General features: G+C 44.6%; 1 protein-coding gene across 1 annotated transcript; it reads right to left on the bottom strand.

Moving 5' to 3' along the window:
- Nucleotides 1–2400: 2400 nt before the first annotated feature.
- Nucleotides 2401–3591, bottom strand: LOC143859723 (uncharacterized). Its single transcript, XM_077370374.1, has 2 exons — nucleotides 3202–3591; nucleotides 2401–3075 (listed from the first exon to the last, which is right to left on the bottom strand). Exons 1-2 carry the CDS (start codon nucleotides 3589–3591, stop codon nucleotides 2401–2403), a joined length of 1065 nt encoding a protein of 354 aa, XP_077226489.1.
- Nucleotides 3592–26524: the final 22933 nt, after the last annotated feature.

Here is a 26524-nt window from a genome sequence, read left to right as displayed (position 1 = left end):
GAGGCACACACATCACGGGGTGGTAGCCACGGGGTGCCTTGAGTTCTCCTTCTCTTTTTTTTTGTAATGGTCCTTGGAGACCCAACTTTTGTGACAGCCTTTTGAGGCCTCATTTTTTGTAATGGCCCTTCGAGGCCGTACTCCTTCATGAATGGAAATTACATTTTGTTGTCCACCCATTCTCCACTTGTCTGCCTCTGGCTAATACTGTTTGATTCTATACTGTGAGTCAATAATACTCTGGGCAGACGTTTCGAGGTTCAGTTGAACCTGGTCCTTGCGGGGGCCAACCGAGGTGAACTAATCACCGAGTACCTTAGTTTTAGTGAACTGGGTTTCCAAGTGGCGTTGGTTTTTGCGTCCAGGCTTGTTCCGGACCAGGAGTGCGCTCCCAGTTTTTGCGGAGGCGAGCCGTGAAGAACCAAGCAGCGAGTACCCTAGTTTTAGTGAACTGGGTTTCCAAGTGGCTTTGGTTTTTGCGTCCAGATTGTTCCGGACCAGGAGTGCGCTCCCGGTCTTTGCGGAGACGAGCCGTGGCGAACCAAGCAGCGAGTACCCTAGTTTTAGTGAACTGGGTTTCCAAGTGGCATTGATTTTTTGCGTCCGGGCTTGTTCCGAACCAGGAGTGCGCTCCCGGTCTTTGCGGAGACGAGCCGTGGTGAACCAAGCAGCGAGTACCCCAGTTTTAGTGAATTGGGTTTCCAAGTGGTGTTGGTTTTTTGCGTCCGGGCTTGTTCCGGACCAGGAGTGCGCTCCCGGTCTTTGCGGAAACGAGCCGTGGCGAACCAAGCAGCGAGTACCCTAGTTTTAGTGAACTGAGTTTCCAAGTGGCGTTGGTTTTTTGCGTCCGGGCTTGTTCCGGACCAGGAGTGCGCTCCCGGTCTTTGCAGAGACGAGCCATGGCGAACCAAGCAGCGATTACCCTAGTTTTAGTGAACTGGGTTTCCAAGTGGCATTGGTTTTTTGCGTCCGGGCTTGTTCCGGACCAGGAGTACGCTCCCGGTCTTTGCGGAGACAAGCTGTGGCGAACCAAGCAGCGAGTACCCTAGTTTTAGTGAACTGGGTTTCCAAGTGGCGTTGGTTTTTTGCGTCCAGGCTTGTTCCGGACCAGGAGTGTGCTCCCGGTCTTTACGGAGACGAGCCGTGGCGAACCAAGCAGCGAGTACCCTAGTTTTAGTGAACTGGGTTTCCAAGTGGCATTGGTTTTTTGCGTCCGGGCTTGTTCCGGACCAGGAGTGCGCTCCCGGTCTTTGCGGAGACGAGCCGTGGCGAACCAAGCAGCGAGTACCCTAGTTTTAGTGAACTGGGTTTCCAAGTCGCGCGAGGAGATTTGCAAAAGAGTTTCTATCATTCACATTCAATATATGTTTACAAAGTCACTTTCACGCCGGGTGGTATACTACTGATAGTATTTGCGGAGGTTCTTGGTGTTCCAGGCATGGGGTAATAGGTGCCCATCCAGTGTCTCCAGCTTATAACTTCCCGGGCGAATCACCTCTTTGACTCGATACGGCCCCTCCCAGGTCGGGGAGAGTTTTCCGACCTTCTTTGGTTGGGAGATAGCAGCTTTCCTTAGGACTAGATCTCCCGCTCGAAATTCTCTGGGGCGTATCTTCAGATCATGATAGTTTGAAACTTTCTGTTTGTAGGCGGCGACCTTGATCCAGGACTCTTCCCGGGCTTCTTCCAGTAAGTCGAGGTTTGCGCGGAGCCCATCTCCATTGAGCTGGTCATCAAAATTGGTGACTCTGGGAGACGGGGTGCCCACATCGACGGGTATTACAGCCTCCGTCCCAAAGAACAAGTTGAATGGTGACTCCCCCGTTGATGTGCGCGGGGTGGTACGATACGCCCACAGGACATGATAAAGTTCATCTGCCCATCGGCCAGCTTTTTCGTCCAACCTCTTTTTAATTCCCTGAAGCAAGATTCTATTCGTTACTTCTGTCTGCCCATTCGTCTGAGGGTGCGCCACTGAAGTAAATCTCTGTTCGATCTTCAAGTCGGAGCAGAATTTTTGAAAGTTCCGACAGTCGAATTGTCTTCCGTTGTCTGTTATCAAGATGCGGGGGATCCCGAACCTGCAAACCACCGACTTCCAAAAGAAGTTCTGCACGTTTTGCTCTGTGATTTGGGCTAGAGGTTCGGCCTCTACCCACTTGGTGAAATAATCAATGGCAACTACTACGAACGCGAGTCTTCCGGAGGCTGGTGGAAAGGGGCCCAAGATGTCCATCCTCCATACTGTGAAGGGGAGTGGGCTGATAATAGGGGCCATGGATACAGCAGGCTGGTGGATGGTGGGAGAAATTTTTTGGCATCTCTCGCACCTTCTGACCAGATTTAGTGCGTCTTGTCTTAATGTAGGCCAGTACAGGCCTCTTAGCAGCACTTTGATTGCTAGGGCCTTGCCCCTAGATGTTCTCCACAAATCCCTTCGTGCGTCTCTTGCAGGGCGTATGCGGCGTCGATTGGCCGGAGGCACTTTAGGTATGGGAAGGTGTACGACCTTTTGTACAAGCTCTCACCATCGAGGGAAAACCGGGCTGCTCTCTGTGTCACTTTGCGGGCTTCCTTCTTGGCTTCGGGAAGTTTACCATTGCGCAGGTATTCAATGATTTCGTCTATCCAGCAGGACTCGTGCTCCACCTGCATTACTTCAGCGGCCTCATTTTCGATACTGGATTTCTGTGGAAACTCCATACATATGCTCCCGAGAGTGGTGTATCCGGAGGCGGAGAGTTTAGACAGCACATCTGCTTTTGTATTTTCTGTTCTGGGGATTCTGATGACCTCAAAACTTTTGAGCTTGCTGGCTAACTGGCGGACCTTGGAGAGGTATTTGATCATACGCTCGTCGCGGGCCTCATAGACCCCTTGAATCTGGTTTACAACCAGCTGGGAGTCGCAGTACCCTTTTAGCCTTTGGGCACTGGTCTGGATTGCGAGATTCATTCCGGCCAGGAGGGCTTCATACTCTGCCTCATTGTTGAACGCGCGGAATCCGAACCTTAGGGCATAATCTATTGTGAAGTTGTGAGGCCCGGTGAGAACCAAACTGGCTCCACAGCCACCCTTGCTCGAAGATCAGTCAACGTACACTTCCCAGAGCAGTTCGGTGGTTGATGGATCCTGTTATTCTAGTACGGGGATGATTTCTGCTTCAGTCCCATCTTCTGTTCGCTCCTCAGTTATGATTACCTTTTCCACAGCTGGGGTTTGGACAATTTTGGATTTGGTGATCTGCTGGGGGATGGTGAACTCAGCCACGAAGTCTGCCAGCACTTGAGCTTTTATCGCTGGTCTAGACATGTACCTGATATCAAATTCGCTCAGCTCCACGGCCCATTTTACAAGACGCCCCGAGGTGTCTGGTCTGTGGAGAACTTGCCTGAGCGGTTGATCGATGATGACCTTTATTGTGTGAGCTTGGAAATACGGCCTCAATTTTCTAGCTGCCATGATTAAGGCATAGGCCAACTTCTCGACTCGCTGGTACCTGATCTCGGCATCATGAATGACCTTGCTGACATAGTAGACCGGTTTTTGTTGGTTGTACTCCTCACGAACTAGGACGGCTGCTAGAGCCATGGGGCTCACGGACAGGTACAAGAGCAGCTCCTCCCCCGGTTCCGGCTTTGTCAACAGCGGCGGAGAGGGCAGGTACTGCTTCAGTTCCTCGAATGCAGTCTGGCACTCCTCCGTCTAGGGTGCGGTCTTGAGTCCTTTGACGACGTTGAAAAATGGCAGGCACCTCTCTGCAGACTTTGAGATGAAGCGCCCCAGTGCGGCAACCATTCCTGTTAGTCGCTGCACTTCTCTGATGGTTTTCGGTGGAGTGATCTCCACCACGGCCTTGATCTTCTCTGGATTGGCCTCTATCCTTCTCTGGCTTACCATGAATCCCAAGAACTTTCCCGAGCTAACACCGAAAGTGCACTTGGTGGGGTTGAGCTTCATGTTATGCTCTCTTAGGACTTGGAATGTTTCTTTCAGATCAGACACATGATCTTGTGCACTTCAGCTTTTGACGAGCATATCGTCGACATAGACTTCCATGTTATGGCCGACCTGATTCTAAAAGAGCTTCTTCACGAGCCTCTGATACGTGGCCCCGGTGTTTTTTAGGCCAAAGGGCATGACACGGTAACAGTAGGTCCCCTGATCCATCACAAAGGAAGTCTTCGGTATATCTGATTCATACATTCTGATCTGGTTGTATCCGGAGAAGGCGTCCATGAAGCTCAATAGTTCGTGACCTGCGGTGGCGTCAATGAGCTGAGCGATTTTCGGGAGCGGGTAGCTGTCCTTGGGACAAGCTTTGTTCAGATCAGTGAAATCAACGCAGGTCCTCCACTTTCCATTTGTTTTCTTTACCAGGACCACGTTTGCCAGCCAGTCCGAGTATTGGATTTCTCGAATGAAGTCAGCCCTTAAGAGCCTCTCCACTTCTTCTTTTATCGCCTGTTGCCTCTCGAGGGCGAAATGTCTTCTTTTTTGTTTTACCGGCCTGCAGGTAGCGTCAACACCGAGTCTGTGCGTGCTAACCTCCGGGTCTATGCCGGGCATGTCAACGGGAGCCCACGCAAAGACGTCTGCATTGTCCTGAAGAAACTAGGTGAGACCATGCCGGGTGCTGCTGCCTAGAGAGGAGCCAATCTGAACGACCTTCTCATTATCATCTTTGTACAGAGGGATGGAGATGAGGTCTTCGGCGGGCTTCGTCCCCTGGGCTTCGTCCCTCAGATCGAGTAGCTCAATTGGCAGCGATTCCAATGCATTTTTGCCCTTAAGCGCCATTGCATAGCACTCCCTGGACTGGGGATGATCTCTCCGGACTTCTCCCAAGCCGTTTGGCGTTATGAATTTCATCTTCTGGTGATATGCTGAAGCGACTGCGCGGATCAGGTTCTGGCCGGGTCGTCCCAAGATAGCGTTATAGACCGAAGTGGCCCTCACTACCAGGAAATTGACCATTGCGAAGGCTTGACAGGGCGGCTCTCCGACGAGGACCGGGAGTTCAATTTGTCCTTCCACTTTCACGACTTCCCCTGAGAAACCGAACAGATCAGAGTTTACGGGCCTCAAACGGTCGTCACCTATCATCATTTTCTGGAATGCATGATAGTACAAGATATCTGCCGAGCTCCCGTTGTTGACAAGGATTTTCTTTACCTCCCAGTTCGCGACGAGCATGGTTAAGACCAGGGCATCATCGTGTGACAGTATCAGGTTGTCGAGGTCCGCGTCTGAAAAGGAGATCTCATTCTCCGTCTTCATCTTTTTGCTGCATGTGTGCACGACGTTGACTCGGCATGCATATGCTTTGCGAGCGGCAGATGATGTGCCCCCAGCGGCTGGTCCGCCCATAATCGTGCCGATGACCCCCCTTGGCTGGGATTGGTGCGTCTCTTGCTGTGAGCTGGATGGCAGAGGAGATTGGTTCCGGGCAGGGGGCGGCTGTGACCGTCGAGGGCTCCGGTCCTGAGGACTCTTCTCTCTGTGCTCTTTTCTGTGGCTGTCACTTCTGACATACTTTTTCAAGTATCCCCGACCAATCAGCAGCTCAATTTCTTTCTTGAGTTGCCAGCATTCATCTGTGTCATGACCGTGGTCCATGTGGAACCGACAGTACTTCGACTTGTCTCTCTTACTTCCCTTGGAGATCATTCTGGTCGGCCACCTTACAAACTCTTCTTCTCTGATTGCGGCCAGTATGTGTCTCCGGGATGTGTTGAGAGGGGTAAAGTTTTCTCCCTTCCTCTGGGGGGACTTGTCTCTTCTGGGGGCCTTATCGTCCCTACGTTGCTTGGTAGGGTTCTTGTCCTCAGAAGTTCTCCTCCGGTTTGAATCCAGGGCGGCCAGCGTCTCTTCCACTGCTATGTATTCCTCAGCTCCGGCCATCAGATCCGCCAGTGAGTGCGGATTTTGGCGAGCCACTGATCGTCGAAAATCGTTGGATCTACCGTCTGCGAGGAGCGCGTTCATGGCGGCTGAGGGATCCAAATTCGGCACTTGGAGTGCCTCCCTGTTGAAACGGCTAACAAACACCTTTAAAGGTTCGTTGTCCTCCTGCCGCAAGGCCATTAAGGATGCTGTTGTTTTCCTTAGCCTACGACTGCTCATAAAATGGCAGACCAGATCATCTCCAAAATCTTCAAAGTTGCTGATGGAGTTCGGTTTGATCCTGGAGTACCAGTCCCGGGCCGCACCAGTCAGTGTGGTCGGGAATGCTCTACAGAGGAAGCCATCAGACGCTCCGTGGAGGAGCATCATCGTTCTGAACGTCTCCAAATGGTCCACAGGGTCAGTGTTTCCGTCATATTGTGGGACGGTTGGCATTTTAAACCCTCTGGGCGCTGGGGCTCTCATGACATCGTCGGTGAACGACATTCTGCTGGAGAACGCCCGCGCAGCAGGCTGGCTCTGATCTTTTGCCAGCTCTTCTATGCGGTGGTCCATTTCTTCCATCCTTCGTAGCATCGGATCAGCTCTACGGTCTGGTTGGTCCGGCAACCTGTTTCTCTCCACTGACGAGCTCGCCACAAAGCCGGACTGACTCTCCGGACTCTTTCGACGAGGCCTGGATTTATCTTGCTGTATGCGGTCTTCATGGGCTTGGTGCTTTCGTGGAGAGCGGGACCGCGACCTCCGGCGGCGGTGAGGCTCTGTCTGGGCATGCCTGGCTCTGGAGTGATGGAGTTGCCTTGAGTGGTGAGTTCGGTCTTCACCGTGGCGCGCTGACTCTCCCTTATGTGCGTTCGACCTTTCCTTTACAGGTCGTGGAGGTTCTGGCGGATGTTGGGGAGGCGCTTGGATTAGTTGCTGGTATTGACCGACAAGGGCCGTCATCTGTTGAAAGAGAGCTTGAACTTGATCCGGAGTGGGCGTGTGATTGAGGTGTTCCGAACGAGCCGGGCTCTATTCGGCTGTAGCAGAGGTAGCCACCACCTGTGAGGCGATTCGCTCGCTCCGGGTCCTGCGAGGTAGCACGGTTCGAGTAGTCCGTGCAGTTGGTACCCGCGCATTCCTCCGTCCTGCCATTTTGTAAGGGGATTTGAACAGCTTTTAGTTTGCGGTCCCACGGATGGCGCCAATCTGTTAGGCCAAAAATCGGTAACAGATATGGCAGTGACGTCAGAGCTGAGCTGAGGGACCCGAGGAGCCGAAGTGAAGAAGCTGAGTTCTGCGGGATCGAGGTGAAGGAGCTGAGTCCTGCACAAGAGCAAACTAGGTCAGAAGACCAACCCGGAGTCGTTACTCCGGACAGGCCCTTCGACACTCAAGTCAGTATGAGCAGGAGTGCAGAGCTAGTTTTAAGGGTTTGGTTGAGATTTTTCTACCCATTGGTTTGAGCTTTGAAAGCCCTTTTATAGAGGGTGGTTGGCTTACCTACCCCAGGACAGGTGTCGGCCTGTTATAGGCTTGAGTTTACCTACTCTGAGGTAATTACCATAATACCCCTGGAGAGGTGTCGGCCTGCTATAGGTTGCTATTTTATACCCCATCAGAAACTATTTGGATCCCACTTAGATTCCTTTTGAGTTGCCCATGCCGATTCGAATTCTAATATTTTATTAGAAAGACTAATAAGCAAAGGGATCTTTGGATGCTAATTTAGAAATAGACCCACTTTGAGATTTTTCTTGTCTTGAAGTTATTGTATGATGTAAGGATGTATAAACACGTAAAGGTAGTACATTGGATGGACCACCCTTCATATTTGATAAAACAACAGCACCTAAAAATGTGACTTGCTATTTGATCAAATATCAAGGATGGGATGATGGGTACATGTTCACATGGCCTTTTATCATATAATTTCTCCTTATCTTGTATCCCTCCTACATCTTTTAACTCCAGTAAAAAAATCAAACGACATTCTCTTTCTTTCCTCCAAGGGCTCGGTCAACATTGAGATTAATTCACCCCAACAATTTGCTTCTATCTATAATATCGTTTGTGTTGGGATTGAAGTGGAATTCAAATTCTAGAGGTGGGACCCACTTGCATCTTATCTTTAGCATAGACAAAGCTTTAAAATGGCAGTTATATTCAAGAGGGAGATTTGGGAAGTTTCATAAAAGCAGGCATTCTGCCGGTTTTGGAAGGAGGATTTGACGATTTATTTTTAGGAAACAATTCTCTCTCTCTCTCTCTCTCTCGTATAAAAAAAGAAGGCATATCATGTTCTAGATACTTTCCAACTCTCTCTCTCTCCTCTTAAAATTCTAATGTGGGACCGACTTGGGGTCTATATTAATTCGAAATGGAATAAGATTTTTGGGTTTCCCCTCATACTCTAATTATTTAAGGGCAAATTATTAAAAAAATGTATACTTTTAGTTATATTGTGAATAAAGGGCAAAGATTTCAAAATAAGGAAAGAGGGGCAGTCAGGTACGGTCATGGAGGGGAAATGACAAGATTACCCTTATGTTTTAAAAACAAGGCTTTTACCCATCTTTCTCACCGTTCTCTCTCTTTCTTCTTTCTCCCGTTCGCCTGAAATATCACATTTCTCGTCGGTACGCACATATTTGTCGCCGGGATCAGTCCCTTTGCCGCCGGAATTCTTCCCCTTGTCGTCGGAAATTGTGGTGCAATCCTGAGAAGGTATTTTTGAAATCTATACAGTTAGAGTTTCAACTTTTTTCATTTTCTTGTGGAGGGGTTGGATCTGAAACACTTGGAACCAAATGTAACAGTCTCGAAACCTCTCACGTCACATATCCGATTAAAAGAGGATACCCATGTTTCCCAATTATAAAGGCAAAGTGAGAGAGTCGGTGGGGGATGTGTGGCCGTGTGTGTGTGAGGGTTTTTGAGAAAACCCAAAAAGGGAAAAAAAGGGGCTGTTGGTGGGTGTTGACGTTTTAGCAAAAACGTTAAAAGGAAGAAAGAAAGAGAGAGGGAAGAGAAGAAGAAGAAGAAAAAGACAACAAGGGTTTTTCTTGGGTGCTCTTTTTGGAGGTTTTGTGCGGAATCAAAACCCATTTTTTTTTAGCGTTTCTTCTTGAAGCTTTTCACCACACCGTTGAATCCTCTCGTTGCACGGAGACTTCGTTAGGATTTGGGCTTCTTCGAGTTGAAGATCGAAGTGGGTAATTTTTTGTGAGAAAGTGGGTTTCGTTGTTTGCAACGAGGTAACCTTTTATATCTCTTATTTCTTGTATGGTCTCAAGTTTCGGGTGAGAACTTGAGAAAGAGACGTTTTATTACTTATTTGATTAGTGGATATTTCGTCGGTTTCGCCCCGTGGTTTTTCCCTCTTCGTTAGAGGGTTTTCCACGTAAATCTTTGTGTTCTCTTGTGTGATTACTCTCTTGATTGTTTAGTGTTCTTTTATCCACATATTTATTTGCTTTGTAATTTAAGTGGGTTTTCTTTGGCAAAAAACCCAACAAGTGGTATCAAAGCCGTGGTTGTTTGGAAGCATAGTTGTCTGTGTGGATTGAGATGGAGAGTTCTTCAGGAACTATGATAAAGTTGACTGGATCAAATTGGATGATTTGGAAACCAAAGATGGAGGATATTCTATTTTGTAAGGATTTGCATGAACCCATTGAAGGTGATAAGGCCAAGCCAACTGGCATGTCTGATAAGGATTGGCAAAAATTGAATAGAAAGGTTGTTGGACATATTAGGCAATGGTTAGTTGACAGTGTGTTCCATCATGTGTCTAATGAAACATCTGCACGTTCGCTTTGGACAAAGTTGGAGACAGTGTGTTCCATCATGGTTCCGACGTAGAAAATGTGGTTCGGTAATGGTTCCGACGTAGAAAATGTGGTTCCGTAGTGGTTTCGGGTTATAAAATGTGGTTCCTTACTGGTTCCGTTGTGAAAAATGTGGTTCCCTAATGGTTTCGGGGTGAAAAATGTGGTTCCGTAATGGTTCCGTCGTAGAAAATGTGGTTCCCTAGTGGTTCCGTGTTGAAAAATGTGGTTCTCTAATGGTTTCGAGGTATAAAATGTGGTTCTGTAATGGTTCCGCCATAGAAAATGTAGTTCTGTAGTGGTTTCGGCTTATACAATGTGGTTCCCTAGTAGTTGCGGGGTGAAAAATGTGGTTCCCTCATGGTTTCGGGGTGAAAAATGTGGTTCCGTAATGGTTCCGCCGTAGAAAATGTGGTTCCGTAGTTGTTTCGGGTTATAAAATGGGGTTTCCTACTGGTTCCGTGTTGAAAAATGTGGTTCTCTAATGGTTTCGAGGTATAAAATGTGGTTCTGTAATGGTTCCGCCATAGAAAATGTAGTTCCGTAGTGGTTTCGGCTTATACAATGTGGTTCCCTAGTGGTTGCGGGGTGAAAAATGTGGTTCCCTCATGGTTTCGGGGTGAAAAATGTGGTTCCGTAATGGTTCCGCCGTAGAAAATGTGGTTCCGTAGTGGTTTCGGGTTATAAAATGTGGTTCCCTAGTGGTTCCGTGTTGAAAAATGTGGTTCTCTAATGGTTTCGAGGTATAAAATGTGGTTCTGTAATGGTTTCGAGGTAGAAAATGTAGTTCCGTAGTGGTTTCGGCTTATACAATGTGGTTCCCTAGTGGTTGCGGGGTGAAAAATGTGGTTCCCTCATGGTTTCGGGGTGAAAAATGTCTGTAATGGTTCCGACGTAGAAAATGTGGTTCCCTAGTGATTTCGGCTTATAAAATGGGCATCCTTCTGGGTTCCGAGGTGAAGAAGGTGGTTCAGTAATGGTTTCAGGGTGAAAAATGTGGTTCCGTAATGGTTCCGACGAAGAAAATGTTGTTCCGTACTGGTTTCGGCTTATAAAATGTGGTTCCCTAGTGGTTCCGGGGTGAAAACTGTGGTTCTCTAATGGTTTCGGGGTGAAAAATGTAGTTCTGTAATGGTTCCGACGTAGAAAATGTGATTTCGTATTGGTTTCGGCTTATAAAATGTGGTTCCCTACTGGTTCCGTTGTGAAAAATGTGATTCCCTATTGGTTTCGGGGTGAAAAATGTGGTTCCGTAATGGTTCCGCCATAGAAAATGTGGTTCCGTAGTGGTTTCGGGTTATAAAATGTGGTTCCCTACTATTTCCGTTGTGAAAAATGTGGTTCCGTAATGATTTCGAGGTGAAAAATGTGGTTCCGTAATGGTTCCGCCTTAGAAAATGTGGTTCCGTAGTGGTTTCGGGTTATAAAATGTGGTTCCCTACTGGTTCCGTTGTGAAAAATGTGGTTCCGTAATGGTTCCGCCTTAGAAAATGTGGTTCCGTAGTGGTTTCGGCTTATACAATGTGGTTCCGTACTGGTTCCGGTTGAAAAATGTGGTTCCCTAATGGGTTCGAGGTATAAAATGTGGTTCCCTAATGGGGTGAAAACTGTGGTTTCCAAATGGTTTCGGGGTGAAAAATGTAGTTCTGTAATGGTTCCGAAGTAGAAAATGTGGTTCCGTACTGGTTTCAACTTATAAAATGTGGTTCCCTAGTGAATCCGGGGTGAAAACTATGGTTCCCTAATGGTTTCGCGGTGAAAAATGTAGTTATGTAATGGTTCCGCCATAGAAAATGTGGTTCCGTAGTGGTTTCGGCTTATAAAATGTGGTTCCCTAGTGGTTCCGGGGTGAAAACTGTGGTTCCCTAATGGTGAAAAATGTAGTTCGGTAATGGTTCCGACATAGAAAAAGTGGTTCCGTATTGGTTTCGGCTTATTAAATGTGGTTCCCTACTGGTTCCATTCTAAAAAATGTGGTTCCCTAATGGTTTCGGGGTGAAAAATGTGGTTCCCTAGTGGTCTCGGGTTGAAAAATGTGGTTCCCTAATGTTTTCGAGGTATAAAATGTGGTTCCGTAATGGTTCCGCCATAGAAAATGTGGTTCCGTAGTGGTTTCGGCTTATAAAATGTGCTTCCCTAGTGGTTGCGGGGTGAAAAATGTGGTTCCCTAATGGTTTCGTTGTGAAAAATGTGTTTCCGTAATGGTTCCGACGTAGAAAATGTGGTTCCGTAGTGGTGTGGGCTTATAAAATGGGCATCCCACTGGTGTAGAGTTGAAAAATGTTTTTCCCTAATGGTTTCGAGGTCTAAAATGTGGTTCCGTAATGGTTCCGCCATAGAAAAGGTGGTTCCCTAGTGCTTTCGGCTTATAAAATTTGATTACCTAGTGGTTCCGTTGTGAAAAATGTGGTTCCCATGGTTTCAGGGTGAAAAATGTGGTTCTGTAATGGTTCCGACGTAGAAAAAGTGGTTCCGTAGTGGTTTCGGCTTAGAAAATGTGCTTACCTACTGGTTCCGTTGTGAAAAATGTGGTTCCCTAATGTTTTCGGGGTGTAAAATGTGGTTCCCTAATGGTTTCGTTGTGAAAAATGTGTTTCCGTAATGGTTCCGAAGTAGAAAATGTGTTTCCGTAGTGGTGTGGGCTTATAAAATGGGCATCCCACTGGTGTAGAGTTGAAAAATGTTTTTCCCTAATGGTTTCGAGGTCTAAAATGTGGTTCCGTAATGGTTCCGCCATAGAAAAGGTGGTTCCCTAGTGGTTTCGACTTATAAAATTTGGTTACCTAGTGGTTCCGTTGTGAAAAATGTGGTTCCCATGGTTTCAGGGTGAAAAATGTGGTTCTGTAATGGTTCCGACGTAGAAAAAGTGGTTCCGTAGTGGTTTCGGCTTAGAAAATGTGCTTACCTACTGGTTCCGTTGTGAAAAATGTGGTTCCCTAATGGTTTCGGGGTGTAAAATGTGGTTCAGTAATGGTTTCGGGTGTAAAATGTGGTTCCGTAATGGTTCCGCCTTAGAAAATGTGGTTCCGTAGTGGTTTCGCCTTATAAAATGTGCTTCCCTAGTGGTTGCGGGGTGAAAAATGTGGTTCCCTAATGGTTTCGGGGTGCAAAATGTGTTTCCGTAATGGTTCCGACGTAGAAAATGTGGTTCCCTACTGGTTTCGGCTTATAAAATGTGGTTACCTACTGGTCCCGTTGTGAAAAATGTGATTCCCTAATAGTTTCGGTGTGAAAAATGTGGTGTCGTAATGGTTCTGCCATAGAAAATGTGGTTCCGTAGTGGTTTCGGCTTATACAATGTGGTTCGAAAAGTGTAATAGTTATGTTTTGGTCCAATTAATATGATAAGTGTACTAATAATGGTTCTGATCGAAACAGGGTGTGCAAAAATGGTGGAAAACAGGGCTTCTTTTATGTTACACGTTGATGGGTACTTGAAGGATGAAGTATCATTCGAATATATTGGCGGGACGAAAATGTGTTTAACTGTGAATCGCCATATAAATTTTCTGGAATTTCAGTCTCTAATTCACCAAAGGATTGGGACCACTGGATGTCGCGTGTCATTATCTATAAAATGTCGATATGTCATGGATCCATATCAAATCGTGTTATGCGACATTCGAAATGATCATGACCTAGGTATGGTGATGATGGTTTTTGAGAATAGCCTCTTTAATTCTATCAGCCTGTACATACGTAAAGAGTACAGAGTTGGAGAATTTATATCTGCACCCATGAAGAGGTAAAATATTAAGTCAGCTGGACTTTGGCATTCTTTAAATTCTCATTCCATTAGAATATTATCTCATGTGGAAATTTTCATTGCTCAGAAATGTAGTTCAGATAAATGAACATTATGAAGCTTCTACTCCAATCGAACCTGCTTTGAGTCCCAAAAATAATTCCGTTCGTGCAGTGTCAGCAACACCTATTGCAGCTGAAGCTCCCAGCAAACGAAGACAACATGGCGAAGGACATACCAACAATAGGTACTATCCGTGTATTGAATTGTGATTCCATTGATGAATTTATGATTCCATTATTGTTACTCTAATTGTTGATCGGGTTGGCAGATATTCAGTAGACTTGGATGAAGATTATGAGGATCCAATTTTTAATGAGACAGAGGAAGATACAACTGAACATAAGAGCACTTCCATGTAATAAATTAAAGAAATTATATTTAGTTGGGAGGTTATATTTTTCTCTCATTGAATTTCATTCTAACCTAGTCCTTTCCTTACCATACAGGCACGATGCACGGTTCAGTAGGGATTTTCATAGTGATATGCATGTTAATGATGCCATTTGCGAGGATGGTAATGAGGACTTTGATGAGGACAATGACGACTTTGATGAGGACGATGACAGCCGATTCGGAGAAGAGCAGGATGGTGTAGATGATCAGGATAGTTTAGATAACATTATCGGGGACGAGGATGGTGTAGATAACATTATCGGAGACCAGGATGGTGTACATAACATTATCGGCGACCCGTTCGGTAATACGTATACAAGGGAGCCGATGGAAGTAGATGAAATGGTTGTGGATGAATTAAATGTGGGGAGAATAGGACTTGAGGAGTTCAAGGTGGGGGGAATCTTCCCGAATTTTAAAGTATTTAAGAACAAAGTTAGAGAGTATGCAATTGATAGGCGTTTTGTATTCGTCCCAGTAGACTCAAAACCTACAAAGTATGTTGTTAGATGCAAGAATGGAAGTTGTCCTTTCAAAATTACTAGGACAAATTACCTGGATTCTGTCAGGGTGAACAGGTTTGTGCCAGAGCATACATGCTCAAGTACGATGAGTGGTAATGATCATCCCCTTGCCACAGCATCTTGGGCAGCTGGAACCTGCCTAGGGTTATTTCCCCGTCCAGGAGACGTGACACCTAGTTTGATAAGAGCATACGTCAAGGATAAGTGGAGTATAACCTTAAGCTATACGAAGGCTTTCAATGCGAAGGTCATTATACACGAAATTATGTGTGGAAATGCGGAGGCTTCTTACCGCATCCTTCCTGCATATGCTCAGGAGATGGAGAGATGTAATCCCGGCACCATTATGCGTGTATACCGAACCCGGCAACTATGGGCTAGTGGAGATAACACATTTGGTCGTTTATTTTGGTCATTCGGCCCCAGCATCCGTGCGTTCAGTCGCACAGTTAGACCCCTGATACTAATTGATGGGACACATTTGCGGGGGAAATATAAAGGAATCTTATTACCTGCGACAACTGTAGATGGTGATGGTGGATTATTTCCGTTAGCTTTTGCTGTGGTTGAGAACGAGAACTTTGACAGTTGGCTATGGTTTCTTGTTTTACTCTGCCAGAGAGTGATGCCAATAGAAAAAAACAACAATGAATTTACGATTTCCTCCGATCGGATGAAGGGTCTGGTTAGAGCTGTTGCTGAAGCATTACCGGGATCATACCATAGCTACTGTATTCGTCACCTCAATGCCAATCTATTGAAGACCTTTAAGAGTCAAAAACTTTGTAAACTATTTTCGAGAGCGGCATATGCCTTAAGGGAGAGTGACCATAAGGAGGCGATGGAACTCATAAAAGCAAAGAATGAAAAAGCAGAGAAATGGATATCTGATATTCCTAAAGAAAATTGGGCTAATGTACATTTTAAAGGGGCCAGGTGGAATGTGCTCACCACTAATGCAGCAGAGTGCTTCAACAACGTATTGAAGGGCGCAAGGGAGTTGCCGATTGCTGCTCTAGTTGATCACACTAGATGGAAAGTACAAGACTTCTTCCAGTTTCGCCGGAAAGCTGCGGCTACATGGAAAACGCATTTAACTCATAGAGCAGAAAAGTGGTTGGACAGATCATGTTTGTTTGGTAGTAAGTTTCTACCCCGCGCGTGTAGTTGGAATGAATATGAAGTGCTCTCATCCACTCATACGGATAGTGTGGATTTAGAGAAGAAAACATGTACGTGTGGTCTTTTCCAAACGATGGGATTGCCGTGTGGGCATGCCATAGCAGCTATGGGATTAAATAAGCTTGACCGATATAAATACTGCCAGGATTGGTTTTTGGCTTCAACATATCGGAGTACGTATGAGGAGGTGATTCATCCAACTTTAGATCAAACACAATGGCCCGAGCCATCCAATGATTTAGTAGTACTATTGCCACCGCGAGTAAGACGACAGCCCGGACGACCGAAAAAAGTACGAATAGAGAGAGGGCTGCAATTTGGAATACATCACAACTGCAAATCATGTGGGGAACCTGGACATAACAAAAGAACGTGTAAAAATCCTCCCCTCGTAAATCGTCAGTTAAATATGACTCCCATCGGTCCATCCGCACCTACACAGAACATGTATGTTTCATTATTACGCACTCGATATGATTTTCATATTAAACCCATAATTGTTATTGATTGTACCAACTTTCTCTTGTAGGTCCGGAGTGTCCTTCGCACCTCCTTTCTTTACTTAGGGATGGAGTTGTTGGTTTTTCTGTACAAAGTGGCAATGATTTTGGGAATCTTGTTACTACACATGATACTTACTCACACGAAAATTGTAAAAAGTGGCAATGATTTTGGGAACCTTGTTACTACACATGATACTTTCTCACATGAAAATTGTTCAATTTATACGTTGTTGTATCTACTACTTGCCCGGAACTGTACATTTTTTGGAACCACAATTTTGGAACACCTGGTTGAATAATTTTGTCTGGAACCACAATTTTAATTGCTATTGGATACACCCTGTTCATCTTCGAACAACTGCTTCAACACTTTTGTTTTGTTATTGCCATGTTTATGTTGACCTCTCTCTATGTCTCTATCTCTCTATCCTCTCTCTCTTTCTCACTCTGTGTATAGAGTTGGTCTCCAATCTGGGTTTATTTGGGAGTCCGAAACAACCTTCGGAAGTCTTATCCGGAAGTCCGACGATTAATTCGGACTCCCGAATTCATGCAAGTAGAATTGCCATCCAATCTGGGCATCACCGGGGATGTCCAGTACTTTTTTGTTCCAACTGGGCATCATTCGGGAGTCCAAATGCGTCGTCGGAATTCGGAATCGGAAGTCCGATAGTTCCTTCGGACTCCTAAAGGATCTCTAGTAGTTTATGGTATCTACTGGACATAATTCAGGAGTCCGAATACATCGTCGGATTCCCGATTCGGAATTCTGAATGTCCAATCGGACTCCCGAAGGATGTCCAATACTTTTTGGGTATCACTGGCCATCATTCGGGAGTCCGAATGCATCGTCGGACTTCCTCTTCGGAATTCCGAAGGTCCAATCGGACTCCCGAAGGATGTCCAGTACTTTTTGGGTTTCACTGGCCATTATTCGGGAGTCCGAATGCATCGTCGGACATCCGAATCGGTATTCCGACGGTCCAATCGGACTCCCGAATGATCTCATGTTGCTTTTAATTGTCAGTGGAGTTATAAATGTTAGTTCATCCTATCTTTAGAACAGTTATAAGATTAGGTCCCTTAGCTCTTAAGTGGTTTTATTTGATATAAATACCTTGTAATCTTCCATTTTTCAAATCGATGATGAAATTTACCCAAGAATTGTGTATTTCAGTAGAAAGGAGGGCTGACTCATCCCTCGACATGGGAGAAGAGGTTGATCTTCGCTCTAAGAAAACCAATCACATTGGGAATGGATTTGGGTTCGTACAACCAACTAGCTTATCACATCCCACATGTAACAGAATGGAGTGCAATAAAAAAAAATTTGTTTCCAGAGGCAATCCATACCTCACTGTCCCAAAATTACTTACACCTGAGTGCCTGCTATAAAGTTACAACATCAGTTCCTCCCAAAAGTTAAATGGATACTTTCCCATACACCCCATTTAACATTTCAGAAAATAGAGAAGTTCGCATAGCTGTAATATCTTTCTGCGTGAAATCCAAACTAGCGTCACGGCTGAGGTATTCCATCTCTTTCAAAACGAATAGCCCACAATCGTAGCTGCAAAACATGAAGAATATGCAACAATAAGAATTAGAATTAATCGTTTACGTAGATTTCCGTAACTCAAGTAATTGGAAGTTACATCACCCGTTATTTTGTATGGGCCGAACAACGACTTCATCAATGGGGAATGCACTGATATCAATGTCTTTCACCCTTTTGAACCATTCAACAAGGTAATCAACCTACAAATCAATAATTCAGTACGTTATGCAGGTAGTCAGCAGAAATTAATATTTGGCTTACGAAATTGGACTTAGGGTAGTACTCACAAGGGGTTGCACCCTTGTAGGATCCGTGCGAGCGACTAGCGAGTCGTAAAGAGCGAAGGTACACTGACCCATATCCAAGAGTAGAAGAACCCAATGAACCAAATCTATGTTGACTGGAATGAGTACTTTTCTTAGCTCTTTAACTGAGATATGCTCTAGACGCTGTACGAATCGGGAACATACTTCAGGATTTTCACATCTATCGGTTATTATAAGTTGCTGCAACCACGAAAAGAAATGTTATAATTGCCGGCAGCTTCAAATATAGAAATCATTACTTGTAATGTAAGTCACTTGAATCTCACAGCTAGATGGGTAGTCAGGGAAATGCATGCTCCCTTTTGTTCTTTTCGCAAACATTCGTCCCGCGAGTTCAAGTAGTCTGTATATACATTAACGATCTACAAAACAGACCATTGGTCAACGAGAAGGAACTTAATAAGAAATGTGCGCTCACTCTTTACGTTACTCAATGAACCATATCTAAGAAATAACATAAAATCTTACCGGAGATGATAACCACCCTCTACGATCGCTTAGTAGAAGCAAGTCTTCTTTACACATGTAGTACCCATCACTTTGAATGACTTTGTCACTGCAAATCCAGTAAAAAGTCATCTCCCTCTATGGACCTTAGCTCAGATCATTCTACTGAAACAACCTATCTATGAATTTGATCGGAGAAGATAGAGTTCCAAAAAATGAAACGGGCTTTCCAACACAATCTAAGTTATAAGGAATTTACCAAGGTTGTAGCGCTGCCAATGCATCCACCTTGGTCGCTGCAGGCCCGGTGACTTTGGCAAGAGCATCCTTGAATTTCCGCTGGCCTATGTAATATGGCGATCTCATTGCTCTACTAGGTCTTGTTCGCCTTCGACGTTGCTTTACATTATTTTCAATGCTCCATTGTTTACTCTTCATTTCGGGAGTGTCAAGCAAGATAGCAACTATATTAGCTGCAGCCTCTCGGTCATCCTCTGTAATTTGACTATTAATATAGATCTCGTCTTTTCGATCAACAACCACATCTTTCCCAACATCATACCCAAACTCTACAATATCCATCGTCTTTGGATCTTTTACTAATCCACCCTCCGAACGTCCCTTATCACTCCCTATCCCAACGTCCCCATCTTTCTTTTCAATATGTCCTGTTTTATCCATTTCTTCATCATCATTTGTTTGCTTCTTCTTTCTTCGACTATATTTCTTTTTATCCTTCACTACCTTCTCCTCCTCACCCGATAACTGTACATCTTTCTTCTTCAATGAATCTGTCCCTTTCAACTGACTGAACTCACTTTTTAGCTCCCCCACTTCACTTTTTAGCTCCCCCACTTCACTTTTTAGCTCCCTCACTTCACGTTCAAGTTTCTCTATCGTCTCCAACGAAGAACTATGAGATGCAGATTCCTCTACTTCTTTCATAAGTCCCTCTCTTACTTTCATCCCTCTCCTTCTTCGTTCTCTCCCCTTACATGCTACAATTGGCCCGATCGCATTCAGAAGTCCCTCTCTTACTTTCATCCGTCTCCTTCTTCGTTCTCTCCCCTTACATGACACAATTGGCCCGATCGCATTCAGAAGTCCCTCTCTTACTTTCATCCGTCTCCTTCTTCGTTCTCTCCCCTTACATGCCACAATTGGCCCGATCGCATTCAGAAGTCCCTCTCTTACTTTCATCCCTCTCCTTCTTCGTTCTCTCCCCTTACATGCCACAATTGGCCCGATCGCATCCCCCACTGTAGGCGCAATTGCCCCAATCGAATCCCCCACTGAAGCCTCTACAGCACTAACAACGTCGGCCTCAACCTGGCCGAGCAGTAGGGCTTCCTCTCTCGCCATAGTTTTAACCATCAGAACCACCTGAAATAAATGTCATATTTTTTTTATTACAAATACGAATGTAATAAAACAACACGCAAGACATACATACATACAACGACCAATTAACATTAATCTCTCACCTCAGTTGGTTTTACCATCCCATCACAAACACGGTCAATCAACTTTCTATGCTCCGTCTTCTTCGTATCCTCACCGATCCACTTAAATAGACGTGGATAAGCATCAGGGTAATCAGGTACCCAGAACGTGGTATGCTCAAATACCCATACCTGAAATGCGGCTACATTATTTACGCACTCCTAATAATTTAGAAACAAGTAACTATAAGGCATGAATGGAAAATTACCTGTAAAATGATAGAGCAACCCAATATATGGCCCTTCCCACCAAGTGCAGCATGTGAATTTAAGGACAGGACCAAGAATTCATGAATGAGATAAGCCCACGCAACATCTCCTATAGTCCCCATATCAATATAAGGGAATAGGCAAGAACATGCCTTGTGATCCCTCTGTGCGAACAACACAGTACTGCAAAATAACAATATCAAATGTTTCACTGTGGACTTTATCGACTCTTCTTCATTTGAATCCATTTCCGCATGAATAACATTTACGACCTCTTCGAAGGTGGCTGTTGGAAGCCGAAACCTCCAACCATCCACCGTTGTGATGCTATCCCAATCTAGTTGCACCCTCTTCCCTCTCATAGTTAAGCCTAATATTTTGGCTACATCACTAACTAGAAAAGGAACTACAATGCTCCCCAATCTAAATGCTTTCCGCTTCGGATCCCACTTTCTCACCAATGTCGACAAAATCCTCTTCGCAACTCCACATCCTCGAGGTTCTTGTGTAGTACCAAATCTCTGAATGGGGTCTCATTTATCAAATTCTTATGCGCATCATGTAACCGGAACGTTTTGAAGGACTCCTGGAAGCGGGAAGGACAGCATCTAGAGAAGACATATTTGGCCTGCAAAAAAAGCTATTAGGAAACAGTTGAGGTAGAAAGTTAAGGAGATGCAAATGGAAATGGAGAAGTTAATCACCATGACGAACCCGCAACGAAAGAAATGGGAACCTTTGTATCCTTAAGTTAAACACAATCTGTACAAAGCAGCGACAACCACTTGAAACACAGTGTTAGTCCCATGCACAGGTAAACAGAATCAAAATTATCCATAAAGGCCTCACAAATATCCCCAAGTCACTTTAGAGTTGTACCATTCATTGGATTAGTAGGACCATTGCTATTCATAACAACCATGAAAACATACCAGTCATCCAAGACAGAGAAATTGAACAATCATAATAACATATCATCCATTCATCCATCCATAATAACATATCAAACCCAAATATAACATACCTACCATCCATTAATCCATAATATCAACCATAATAACATACCATCCATATACATGCCAAAAAAAGTAAACCAAAAAGTAAATAACTGCATAGGGATCATGTACAGTTCTCATCGGCAGCAACAACCTAATGATCTGGGGGCAGAAGGCGGCGGACGAACTCGCTGAGTGAAGAAACCTGCTCAGTGAGGGAGCTGAATGACGTCCCATACTCCTGCCGGAGGGTGGAGACCTCGGTGCGTAGGGCGCTCACAGCCTGCTGTGTCGCGACATGGTCCTCACGATGAGATGCAAGGAGCTGAGAAAGCGCAGCAAACTTCTCGTCAAAGTACTGACGATGTGCAACGAGCTCCTCTGCCGGTACACGCTGAGCCTGCGGACGAGGTGGTGGAGCGGGCCTCTGGTCATCAAGTCGCATTGCCTTTATAGTTGTACGATTCATTGGATTAGAAGGACGAACGCGTTCTTCGCTACCTTCGATCAGCTTCTCATGCTGGAAGATACGTGTCAGAAGCATCCCAAATGGTAGACTAGCCAAGGCCTTTGTCCTGGTGTCCTCCATGAAGCTAAGTATGATATAGCCAAGGTGAAGGGGCTAGCCCTTTAGAAGTCGATACATAATAAACGCCTCAAAAGGCCGGACCATGTCACTATTACCTCCGCGAGGCGTGATATTGCTGATCAGAATCTTGTGTAGGACTTTGCACCTACGGCTAAGGGAATTGTAGGACACGTTGGTTGACCCGTCATTAGGTGGGGGTTTGCAACCAAGCTCCCCATAAGCAGTGACAGGATCAACCATATAACGATCAAAGTCATCCATGGTACCGGGCCAAAAGAAACTCTCGTCGCCTGTGGTGGGAAGAGAGGCGACTTCACAAAACTTCTCCATGGTCATGCGAAAGGTTTTATTATTGACTGTGGACTGGAAGAACTTATAATCTTCGTCGACTCTATAATTGGCATAGAATTGTTTCACAAGAGTCGGGTATGAATCGCAATGTACTCCGAGAAAATTGACCCATCCAAAGGCCACAAAAAGGGATCGAACATCATATGCGGCAAGATCTTCAAAGACGATTTTCCTACCTCGCAATATGCCCTTCCTTTCTATACGACGGACGGAGGATGCCGCCTTTACGGAGCCGACCTCGACATCCTCCTCTCCTTCGCCCATATATTCGGCTTCCTCGGAGGAAGGTGAGGGAGGGGAGGGCTCACGGACAGCCTTCCCTTTCCGTTTGCGGCTGGAAGAGCGTTGGGGCACAGTGGCAGTCTTCTTCGCGTTCTTTGTGCGCGGCATGATCTCTATATTGGGGTTTTGGCTTACACTTTTAGGGGGTTGCAAATACGAAAAAGGGAACCACTTCCACTTCTTCTCTGCAGAAACCAGGACAAGATACTTGAACGAAAACAAACTTCAAACACACTATTATTCCATTCACTAAAGTACGATGCAGTATAACACACTTCAAACCACATTTAATTACTATTACACACATGGAACACTATATAGATACTTGAATTTAAAAACATTTACAAACTTCAAACAAAACCACTCTTTACCGCAGAGAAGATCCATGCATACCATTGAAACCACTCAAAACCATTGAAACCCCAAGTGAATGAAACGCATTGAATGAAACCCTTTCACACCGAAAATAAAAAATGCTGAAATACCAAGTCAAATGAAACCCTTTCGAACAACAATTTCGACAGTTGGAACCACATATTAGACTGTTGGAACAGATTACTGATTAGCGCATCCAGGGAACCTTAAATTACACAGTTGGAACCAATATTACTAGATAGAGGATCCATCGAATACTGCTTCCAACTTTCTAATATTTGGTTCCATGGATCCAACTTCCATGGAATACTGGTTCCAATTTCATAAGCCCTAAATAAAACCCTTTCAAACCCCAATGCAACCATTGAAACCCTAATGCTCTGTTTGGTTGCCGGGTTCTTTTTGGCTCGTGGGAGTTATGTGGGAGAGTTAGTTAAATTTTGGTCCCATCCCATGTTTGGTTGCCTTTTACCACTAGGTTTATTTTAATCCCACTCTTGTAATGATTACTTGTGGGGTGAATTTTTTAATCCCACTTTTGTAATGATTGCCTTTTCATCCCATCCCAACATAACCCCAGGAACTAAAATAAACTCAGGAATCAATAATAAGCTTCAGAAGAATTTTTTTCTACCCAACAGTTCAACCAACCAAACAAAGGTTATTTTTTTCCCACCATATCTCCCAGGCTATTTTTTTCTCCCACATAACCAAACATGGGATTTTTATTTTACCAGGATACTTCTACGACTTTTTTTTCCGACCTATCTCCCAGGGTATTTTTTTCTCCCACATAACTCCCAGGAACAAAAATAACCCGGCAACCATACAGAGCATAAATGAAACCATAAATGCAACCATAAACCATTGAAACCTTTTCAAACCTTAAATGAAACCCTATGAACTAGAGTGAAATCCAACATGAAATATGCCGAAACCATTGAAAACCTAAATGAAACCTTTTCAAACCATTGAAACCCATTGAAATCCTAACTGAAACCCCTTAAACCATTGCAAGCATTGAAACCCTAAATGAAAGAATTCAAACCCCAACTAAAACCCTAACTCAAACCATTCACAACTATTGAAATCCTAAATCAACCCTAAATTTTACCCTAAACCATTGAAATACTTTGAAACCCAAAATGAAAATAATGAAACCCTACATGAAACCCTTTCAATCCCAAGATGCTGTTTCAAACCCTAAATGAAACCCTTTCAAACCATTGAAACCATTGAAACCAAACCCTAAATTAACCCATTCAAACCACTGAAACCATTGAAACCCTAAATTAAAGCATTGAAAAACCCTACAACAAACCCTAAACCGTTCAAACCCATTGAAACCATTTAAAGCCCTAAATCAAACCCTTTCAAACCAAAAATCAATGCCCAACGTTTCAAAACCTACAAACCCTATATCAAGATATTTTCTTCCTAACAATTAATAGTTCCAGCCCATTGAAACCCTCAAAATTCCGAAACCCTCCAAATGAAACCCCTTCGAAACCATTTCAAAGCCTTAAAAATTACATACTAATGCATATCCGTTTCACACACTTGTCAAGAGGCACTTAAAAGAGCTTCAGAGAGCAATGTAGAGCAACATACATTGTTGAAAGTGTGTGAGATCCAACCCCTAAAAAAAACCCAAAATAAAATAAACCCTAGAAGAAATATTTGAAAATTACCTTTTTTTTTGAAAATTACCTTCGTGTAGGGGAGGAAACTGAATTCCGGCGAGAGGGGGTGCTTTCCGCCGACTATGTCATGCTTCCGGCGAGTAGAACGGGCTTCGGGAGAGACGTACGAGGTCGACGGCGAGTTTCTCCGGCGAGATAAACCGTCCTTTCGGAAGAGAGAATGGGAAAAGTGAGAAACGGTGAAAGTTTATGGGACTCCTGCTTCCGGCGAGTACAACGGCCGTCGAGAGCGACGTCGGAGACGAGTTTCTCTGGCGAGTTTCTCCGGCGAGTCGTTTGGGAAGAGAGAAACAGAGAGAAGGTTAAAGGGTTAAAAGTAAAAACTCATGGGTTAAAAGTAAAACTAAAGAGGGGTATTTTCATCTTTTAAAAACCTGACAACCCCTCTTTTACAAATTCTGCAACTCTACCCTTACTTCACAATATCATGAAATCTTTGCATTTTCCTAACAAATTTTCCATTATTTAATTAGAAGTTTACTTGAAGAAGGATTTTGGTTACAAAAGCTATAAAAAGTGGCCCAAAGGAGATGTTCGGTCAATATTTCCTACCTTGGATGGTGAACCATTCTTTTCTTCTTTGTCTCATCTCAATCTTATCTCTCACATCTCTTGGAAAATCTGTTGGCTTTCTAAAAAAGGAAAAAATAAAGAGTTTTGGCAAAAAAAATTTATCTTCGCAAGAGAAAACCGACTTCCTTGTCTGGGATCTCGAGATTTTTACCCTCTCATTCTCCAGTTACGGAAACTCTTCCTGTCCAAAATGAAAAAGAAACAAAACTCCTTCCTCCTATTCTACTCTTAGGGTGTGTTTGGCAACAATTCTGATTCCGTTTCTTGATTTTGACACTGTTTCTTTGATTTTATTTTTTTATTTTGATTCTGATTTTAAAGATCAGAATTATGTTTGGTAACTGTCATAAAAAAAACCAATTTTTTGTTTTTGAAACTGAAATGGTGGGTATTAATGGCCTGATAGGGTAAGGTGGGTTGGAGCATGGTTTTAAATTTCGGCCGAAATCCGAAGTTTCAGATTTCGGTGGGGACCGAAACCGAAATTTGGCGAAATTTCGAATTTCATCGAAATTTGGCAAAATTTTGAATTTCGGCCTTTATCAAATTTCGGCCAAAATTTCGGAATTTCAAGAATTTCAGTATGAAAATTTGAGAAAACGTAATTTCTTTTAAAAAAAAAAGAAGAAGTGTCATAAAAATTCGGTCGAAATTTCTAAATGAATTAAATAAGCTTTTTTAATTATTATTTTGAAAATTCAGGGGTCCGAAACCGGTACCGAAACCGAAATTTTAAACCATGGGTTGAAGGCTACACAATGGGTACCCAGCTACACAAAGGTGATAGGAAGTGTTAGGCCCAAAATCGGTTAACAGATATGGCAGTGACGTAAGAGCCGAGCTGGAGGGAAGTAGAGTCCGGATGAGCTGTATTCTGCACAAGAGCAAACGAGGTCAGAATGACTGACCCGGAGTGTACTCCGGACAGGCCCTTCGACACTCAAGTCAGTATGAGCCGGAGTGAAGAGGGTGCTTTAAGAGTGGTGGGTGAGAATTCAATAATCGATTTATGAGCTTTGGAAGCCTTTTTATAAGGAAAGTTTGGGGTAGGTAGGGAGTTAATGCCTCCAACGCAGGTGTCGACCAGCTATAGGTTCGGGTTCACCTACCCCGAGGGAATTACCAAACTACCCCTGCTGGCGAGGGTCCTGCGGTGGGCCCTCCTCTAGCCACGTGTTGGAAGCTAACAGGCTGCTGCGCTGTCGCACCCCATCAGTTGCCCCCCAGTTCTCCAAGTTATTATGGTGACTTGGGGAAATATGGTGGGGTACGCTTCCGATTGGAAGTGGTCGAGGCTTGTCCTGTGGCAGTCCTGAATCTGGAGCAGTCCGGAATCTGTGGCAGTCTGGATTTTGGAGCAGCCCGGAATCTGGGGGCAGTCCGGATTCAGGAGCAGTCCGGAATCTGGAGGCAGTCCGGAATCTGAAGCAGTCCGGAAATCGGAGGCAGTCCGGAATCTGGAGGCAGTCCGGAATCTGGAGGCA

The sequence above is a fragment of the Tasmannia lanceolata genome, unplaced genomic scaffold, assembly GCF_043159265.1.
Source record: "Tasmannia lanceolata isolate RefF3 unplaced genomic scaffold, GAP_Taslan_0.1 ptg000036l, whole genome shotgun sequence".
NCBI classification, from domain to species: domain Eukaryota; kingdom Viridiplantae; phylum Streptophyta; class Magnoliopsida; order Canellales; family Winteraceae; genus Tasmannia; species Tasmannia lanceolata.
The sequence above is the reverse complement of the archived record's forward strand: the minus strand, read 5'-3'. Positions and strand labels throughout refer to the sequence as shown.